This window comes from Mus caroli, chromosome 19 (assembly GCF_900094665.2).
Source record: "Mus caroli chromosome 19, CAROLI_EIJ_v1.1, whole genome shotgun sequence".
NCBI classification, from domain to species: domain Eukaryota; kingdom Metazoa; phylum Chordata; class Mammalia; order Rodentia; family Muridae; genus Mus; species Mus caroli.
In genome coordinates this window covers 28,992,711-29,001,290 of record NC_034588.1, presented here as the reverse complement: position 1 = coordinate 29,001,290, position 8,580 = coordinate 28,992,711, and the positions used below count along the sequence as shown (strand labels likewise).

At 37.1% G+C, this 8,580-nt stretch overlaps 1 protein-coding gene across 9 annotated transcripts in view; it reads left to right on the top strand.

Moving 5' to 3' along the window:
* Positions 1–6,743, top strand: part of Asah2 (N-acylsphingosine amidohydrolase 2) — a 109,631-nt gene extending 102,888 nt beyond the window's left edge. For 8 of the 9 annotated variants that reach the window (XM_029472847.1, XM_021151705.2, XM_029472850.1 and 5 more), the window contains one exon: positions 3,974–6,743. In XM_029472847.1, the coding sequence (XP_029328707.1) occupies positions 3,974–4,163 (190 nt within the window). In that variant the 3' untranslated portion in view covers positions 4,164–6,743. The remainder of the gene's footprint in view (positions 1–3,973) is intronic. The other variant, XM_021151704.2, reaches the window with a different exon arrangement.
* The last annotated feature ends 1,837 nt before the right edge of the window (positions 6,744–8,580 follow it).

The following is an 8,580-nucleotide window of genomic DNA, read 5'->3' as shown; positions in this document are numbered from 1 at the left end:
TTCGGTGGAGTCCCGGAGCCAAGATGGAGCTCCCTGCAGGGCGGATCACTGTCCTCCGGCTGGGGACAAGGCAGCTTTTATAAGTACAACATTTAATTGGAGCTTGCATACAGGTTCAGAGGTTCAGTCCATTATCATCAAGATGGGAGCATGACAGGTTCCAGGCAGGCATAGCACAGGAAGAGCCAAGAGTTTCACGTCTTGTTCTGAAGACATACAAGAGAAGACTGGCATCCTCTGGAAGCTCTCAGAAAACCTCACTCCCACAGTGACATCCTCCAGCAAGGCCACACCTCTAAATTGTGCATCTCCCTGGGCCAAACATATTCAAACCACCTTAGGAGGGATCCTTCTTTTCCTGTTTTTGTTTTTATTTTTTTGAAGTGTTTGAGAAGGATTTGATGTAGATCTTTAAAATAGGATTCTGCTGGCCCTGGACCTTCCTTTTTTAGTTGGAAGGCATGTTATTATTCTTTTCATCACTTCATTATTTTGCATCTGTTTAAATTCTTGAGCTCTTCTTAAATTAGTTTAATTTTGGTGATTTTACCAAATCTAGAAATTTGTCCATTTTTTTTCCATTTTATAACTCAGTAGAGTACAGATTTTCAAGTATTCTTCCCTTAGAATATTCTGAATTCCTTTGGTGTCTATTTTCTATTGTTTCCTTGTTCATTTCTAAATGTTAATTTTTATTCCTTCCCTCCCTTCTTTTGGTTGTTGATCTTGTTTATCTTCTCAAAGAATCAGCTTTTAGATTTGTTGACTTTTTTGCTTGTTTGTTTCTATTTAGTGTCAGCCCTTGTTTTTATTATTTCTTGCCATCTAAGTGGGTTTGGGTTTGTTCCTGCTTTTCCAAACATTTGACATTCACCATTAAGTCACTTATTTGTACTCTTTCTATTTTATTGTTGTTTTCCTTTTTTGAGACAGGGCTTCTCTATGTAGCTCTGGCCATCCTGGAACTCACTCTGTAGACCAGGGCAGCCTCATGCTCACATAGATCCATGTGCCTGTGCCTGTCATGTGCTGGGATTAAAGGTGTGCACCACTATTACCAGATTGATTCATATATTATGTAAATGTAGATAATATAGATACTTTTAATGTGTCCTAGAGTTTTTGTTGTGTTTCATTTTCCAATAGTTGCAGATATTTAAATTTTTTCTTTTTTTTCTTTGACACATTCTTCAAGCAGAAATAAGTTATTTAATCTCCATGAATTGTGTACTTACTGGAGACTTGTTGCACTGTCTGCTAACTGTTATCACATTGTGGTTAGATAGAATACATGGCAATATGACAGCTTTAACGAATTTGTTAAGATTGGTTTTGCATCTCAATATTTGTTCTGTTTTAGAGAAACTTCCATGGGATACTGAGAAGAGTGTTTAATGTGGTGTGTCTATAGAATATTCTGTAGATATTCATTAGGTTTATTTGATGAATGATGCCATTTAATTCTGACAGTTTTCTTTTCTTTTCTTCCCTTTTCTTTTCTTTTCTTCCCTTTTCTTTTCTTTTCTTTTCTTCCCTTTTCTTTTCTTTTCTTTTCTTTCAGTACAGGTGGCTTGTCTACTGGGGACACTTTATTAAAATTGCCACCTAGTATTTGTTTGTTGTTAATCTGTGTCTTTAATTCCAATTCTATGATTTTTTAAAATTAGATGGACTAGAATTTGGTACATACAAATTTAAAATTATAATGTCTTCTTGGTTAGTCATTCCCTCGATTAGAATCAAGGGTCCTTATTTATTTCTTCTGGTTAGTTTTAGTACAGAGTCTACTTTTACAGACACTATGAAAGAAGTGCTTGCTTGATTTCCATGTCCCATATGCTTGGAAATGGTTTTTTCATCTTTTAACTTTAAAGATAAGACAAGTTTTTTTTAATAGACAACAGAAAGATGAATTTTGTTTCTTGTTTTTTTTTTTTTTNTTTTTGTTTTTGTTTTTGGAGACAGGGTTTCTATGTGTAGCCTTGGCTGTCCTGGAACTCACTTTGTAGACCAGGCTGGCCTCGAACTCAGAAATCCGCCTGCCTCTGCCTCCCGAGTGCTGGGATTAAAGGCGTGCGCCACCACGCCGGCTGAATTTTGTTTCTTAATTGGTTCAGCCAGGCTGTCTTGTGACTGAAGAGTTAAGCCATTAATAGTTAAAGTTATTGTTGAACGGTGTGTGTTGATTGCATAATATCATTTTGTTGTTTTTTGTTGGCTATGCTATTAAATATAATTCCTATATTAGTAATTATAACCTTATCTGTTCTCTTTCAACCGTCTCTTGGCTATGATTATTCTTCTCTTGAATCTGAAGTATTGCTTCTGGTATACTGTTTAGGATTGGTTTAGTGAACAAGAGCCTTTTTGTATTTTGGAAAGGTTTTCTTTCTCCATTCTTCTATGGCAGATAGATTTTTCTGGGTATAGTAGTCTAGGTTGGTAGTTATAGTCTTTAGAACTTGGAATGTATTGCTTCATATTTTTTTGGTTCTTGAAGTTTGCATTGTGAAATTCGAGGTTGTACAGCTAGGGTTTCCTTCATATTTCACTAGTGTGTTTTTTCCCTTATATCTTTTAATGCTCACCTTTTGATTCTTGTATTAGTGTTTGAACAATGATATGCCATAATGAGTTTCTTTACTGGTCTTGTTTATTTTCTGTTCTGTGTGCTTCTTCTAGCTATATCACTGTGTCTTTCCTTAGTCTGGGCAAGTTTTCTTTTATTATCTTGTTGAACATCATGGCTATTCCATTGACCTGAAATTCTCTTCATCTATGCCTACAATTTGAAAATGTGTTCTTTTTTCTGGTATTCCATAGTTTTTGATTACCTTTTCCCCCTTTTTTTCATATACTTTGTTAGTGTAGTCTAATACCTTTACCTTCAAGTCCTAATATTCTATATCATGCTTGATCCATTCATTCAACTAGTAAAGTTTCCTTTGAGTTTTTCCTTGGGTTATTCAGATTATTATCAGATGCATCTCTATCTTTAGCCTGAGTTCTCTTTCATGTTTCTATATATTTATTGAATTCAGCATTGAAGTTCTGAATTGTTGTCATTGTGTGTGTGTTTTGAGCATCACTTAGGCACCCATTCTCTTTAAGTTCTTTGGTTTGTTTCTTTGTCTTTTCTTTTTTTTTTTTTTTTAAAGATTTATTTATTTATTATATGTAAGTACACTGTAGCTGTCTTCAGACACTCCAGAAGAGGGAGCCAGATCTCGTTACGGATGGTTGTTAGCCACCATGTGGTTGCTGGGATTTGAACTCTGGACCTTCGGAAGAGCAGTCGGGTGCTCTTACCCACTGAGCCATCTCACCAGCCCTCTTTGTGTTTTCTTTAAAGTCTTTGAGTTCTTGGATGAAGTTAATGATTGTTCATCAAACATTGTGTCTTGAGGATTACCCATGTAATTATCATTGGAGAACATTTCTATAGGACTGTTGGATTTCAGAGAAGGACAAACTGTCTTGCTCTTTCACATTGATTGGGTATTTGTGATGAGACCCGGGCATGTGGACTTCTTCAGTTGGTTTTATGTCTAATGTGGACACAAACAGGCTGGGACAGAGCATAGGATGTGCAAGCTGGGCCAATCCTGAAAGTGGTCCATAGTGCAGGTATGATAGAATCAAGTAGTATAGGGGAACTTGGACTCATGCACATTCTTTCCAAAGCTTGGGGGTTATGGGCCAGATGGATGTGGCTGTCTAGACTAGGCTGAGGCATTAGGTGTGGGACTCAGAGTAGATTTGGGGACTGAAGAAGATGTTAGAAGAGTGAACTTACTTAGTAAGGCCCTGGCATAAGGTGGGCACTGCAAACTGGGCCACGAGGTTAAACGTTGTATATCAGCAGGTTGAACTCATCTGGTAGGTAAGAGGCCTGGGCTTGCATTCAGGATGAAAAATCGCACATTTTAAAGAGCAATGTTGTATCTTTTTATTATTTGTTTTCTATTAACAGGTTTTATTGGCACAAAGGAATACTGGGTCTGAGCAATGCAACAATATACTGGCATATTCCAGATACTGCCTACCCTGGAATCTACAGAATAAGATATTTTGGACACAATCGGAAGCAGGAACTTCTGAAGCCTGCTGTTATACTAGCATTTGAAGGAATTTCTTCTCCTTTTGAAGTTGTCACGACTTAGTGAAAAGTTGACAGATATTGAAGAAAAGCTTTTCTCTGTGCACATTATAGAGTGATCAGAGAAATGTGAACTACCAGTTTAATTTCTGTAATTGTCTCTGTTTGGGGGACAGGTCGTTTATTGCTAATGGGACAGAGGTATGTGTTTGTATTGTTGTATGATTATGAGTATGCATGCTAACAGGAAGAGAGAGGGAGGAGGGAGGGAGGAGGGGGAGGGAGGGAAGAAAGGAGGGAGAGGGAGAGTGAGAGAATGAGAGAGAGAGAGAGTGAGAGAGAGAGAGAGAAAGAGAGTTATTAGTGAGCAAGAGAATATGAGAGAAGGACCACTGACAACCAAATACCTTGTGATCTTTATCCTAAAGCATGATTTTCCTTGAAGCTCTGTGGTTGTTTAAGAGATAATTCCCTCTAATATGAAATCCCTGAAATATAATGACAGTATTTGAAGATATGTGAATAATGTTTATCCTATTTATTTATAGACTTACTAAATGAGAACACTAGAGAACTTTCTAGAAGTCCTCTAGAATGATACTTGATTTTACAGACAGGAAAAGGAGGTTTGATTCTCTTTAGGTTAGAATAAGGTTAGTATATTTTTCCCTAGTCATATTTACAAAATACCATGTAACTTTACTACAAATATTTGAGCCCAGCTAAAATATACCTAGAAAATTAGCATACCAGTTTTTTGTTTTGTTTTGTTTTTGCATTCAAACAAGCATAGTCCTTCTGACAAGTCGCTTTAGAATGGATCTGCCTGGCTCAGGGTTATTGTTCATGCCCAGATCATTTCTGGAATTACCTCCAGAGTCCAACTATGCGAATGTCACTTGCAGTGCTTTGATTTATGCCTTGTATTCCTCAAAGTGTCCTTATCCTACTAAGTCACACCTCTTCCTCCCAACATTTACTCTAAATGATTTTTAATGTTTTCGCCAATCAAATGTACCTCACATTACAAAGCTTTGCCTTGAATGTAGATTTTAAAACAAAGTGTTAAGGCTGGAAATGTAGTTATCAAAGAGGAAGTTTTAAATGTATCTGTCTGTTCTTTTATCAGCTACTCCCTCCCTCATGGTTCCTTTGAATCATTGAATAGTTATTTAAACCCACATATCCAATATTGTACTCATTCCTGGGTCTTCACAGTTACAGACATCATATTGAGATGATTGGGTAGACAACTCCTTTGAAGGACAAAGTAAATATTTAATGAGAAATATAGATTCTGGAGAGGCATTTGAAAATCACAAATGTTTATGTCTCAATTTCGTGTTTACCAGGCTGGGTATTCTGATTTGGGAGGAAAGCAGCCCCAAATGATTTTTAAATATCAATCTGAAAGTAATGTTTTAGAAATTATGATCTCAACAGTCTAATTAATGAGATGGAACAATGTAACCTGAATTGTCTGGAAGTTCTAGCTGCGTTTAAAATTATGTAAGTTAACTAAAGCCAATTTTTGAACCCCAGTCATAATTTTGTAGGTAGGTAAAAAGAGCATTTTAGGAGGAAACCGAACTTCATTTCAAAACTAAATTTGTTTTAAAAGAACAATATTGGTAAGGTAAATCTTCATTTATTTCCCTATGGTTTACCTACTTAAACATTGAAGATTGAATCAAAAGGCACCTGGAGCATATTTTGGTAACTCCATTTCCCACTTGGTAATTCTATGGATGCTAACTGCTGAAGTATAAACTGATCGGGATTTTCAAGGGTTGTGAACATGTCTCCTGATGGGAATACCCTATTAAGTATAAAGGTTCAAAATAGTTGATCTCAAAACTATATACATACACACACACACACACACACACACACACATACACATGTACACACACACACATGCACATACATATGGTATTGTTTAAAATTTATTTCTCATGACTTAGAACAATATAAGGATTATACAAGGATTCATTTCCCACCATCATTCTCCCCAGTGAAGCTTTTCTCAAAGTCTGAGTAGGAGTTTCTCCTTTCTCACTGGTAACTATCGCACAGTGGCCATTACATCACTAGTAATTGGTGTGCCCAGCCCTGCATGGAAATAAATCACAGAAACACAATTTCCCAGTAGACTTAGTCTCTTCAAGCCTGTGTGCTTCTAGTGTATACAATCTGTAAAAAAAACCAAAAACCAAAAAACAAAAAAACAACCAGGTCCCTGCATTATCCAACCATAGTGACTTACTTGCGCATAAAGGAACCTCACTAGGTAACTGATCTGGCCAGTTCATCTAAAGTCACAGATCTTGTTTGTGTCTCTGCCTGGAAATAGCTTTATGGAGCCAAAATACATGGAGGAACCTCTGGAAAAGGGCGCTGAATGTGTAAAGTGTTTGGTTGTGTTGGTGAGAGCACTGTTTCTGAGAAGTGTTTATTTATCATGTCCACCTGTCTGTGCTTTACTGTGCTGTGCCTTGCCTGCTCTGATTTCAAGGATTCCGTCAGAAAGCCTAGAGTAATCCCTTTTCCAGGTCTATGTTTTCATTTTTTTTTTTTTTGATGAACATTCTGTAAAAACTGTCAGCATTCAAGATTATATTTAATAATAAATTAAGAATTATACTTGGACAAAAAATGTTTGGGGAAAGTGATTTGTAATGAGAGCTAATGCAGACTCTCTGAAGAAGAGATGGAAGAGGGCTGTGGTTTCATGTTATTTGAGGTGGTTAGTAGAGTATATATGGAGGGATCCATGGCTCCAGATACATAGATAGCAGAGGATGGCCTTATCTGGCATCAATGGGAGGGGAGGACCTTGGTCCTGTGGAGGCTTGATGCCCCAGGGAAGGGGGATGCTAGAGTGATCAAAGATTGCTTTGTACAATTGCAGGCTGGGGCAAGGGGGGAGTAAAGGTGGAAGGAAGAGTATGGAAGATTATGTGATTATGTTTAGGATCTTTTTTTTTTTTTTTTTTTGGAAGGTAGAAACTAGTAAGAATACAAGGAGAATACTCCTTATTTTCTCTTCTCTAGAACTATACCACGTGAACATTCATAGCTGCAAGGGAGCCTTGGAAAGAGGATATTTGTTGTTTTCTCACATTGAGAAGCAAAGGCAAGTCCTGATAATGAGGAGAAAGAGATGAAGGGTGCAACTTCTCAAAAGTATGTCAACAAAACAAAGTATTTTGCAACACTGGAGATTTACTTCTTGATCCATGATATGTGCGTGACATATCTGTACATAGCTTCTTTAAAAAGAACTCCTCCATCACTGAGGGAAGAGAACCTGTGATCTGGAGAGTCGGGCATGAAAATTCATGCATCAGCTCTTAACAACATCACATCACTTTTTGCATCTCATTTATGGCCACACTTAAAGGCTACCATAACTACACCCCAACCTAGTTTCTCTTTATAATAACAACAGTGAGTTTTACCTTAGGAAATACATCTTAGAAAAGCTATCAGAACCACAATCCTCAAGAGGAACCGAAATTTCCACTGGAAAGCATATTTCTTTAGTAAGTTTGTTTGGAGCACCTGTGTACTTGTGGCTGATTAAATCTTTAGGATTAAAACATGGTGAGGCGACACAGTTGTTTTTTTTCTTAATCATTGAACTTGGAGTTTAATGGATAAAGCATATAGGTCAATCGATGCTTAATATACACCATATCCCCCACTGCTATAGTACTCATGGTACCAGAGATGACAACTCAGTATAGTTTGGGAAGATATCCTAGGTTTCCTGGGATATAACCTCTTAGTTAAGACCTAAAGTAGATGAAGAAATTAGCCAAAGGAAAGGGAATATGGAGTTTGTGCCAGTACGCAGGCCAGCTATTGTATACTCTCTTTCACTGAGAACTGAATCACGACAGGCCTAGATGTTACTATACTTTCCCAAATTTTTCCTCCAAGTTGTGCACTGATACTCAATGATAGTCTGAATTCCAATGAGGAGAGAGGAGAATCTGTTGACATAGTTACCAAGGAGCGATAGAGTGTAGACTAAGAATCAGTGCCCTGTGTCAGCTGTACAGACATTATATATAGGTACCAGGTAGAGGAAATAGCAAGTATTTTATCAAGGATATAAGAGGACATTGGCCAGGACTATAACACTGAGTTTGTAACAAATGGTTTCTATTTGCATTTCTCTCCTTGAAACTGTTCTCTTACGGTGTAAATGTCCTTGAATGTATTAGCTTTATACTTCAATAATAAAGGACATCTTTTATAACCAATAGCACTAATTTTAGTTTCCCATGGTATTGGTGATACCTCACCCTTCTGTTTTTATGGGTTTTGACTTTGTCTTTCTGCTTGAAGTTTTTCCCATATACCTCATGTTTCCAGACCTGCGATGCTTCTTGCTTCTTTCTTTCCTTTCCTTTCCTTTCCTTTCCTTTCCTTTCCTTTCCTTTCCTTTCCTTTCCTTTCCTTTCCTTTCCTTT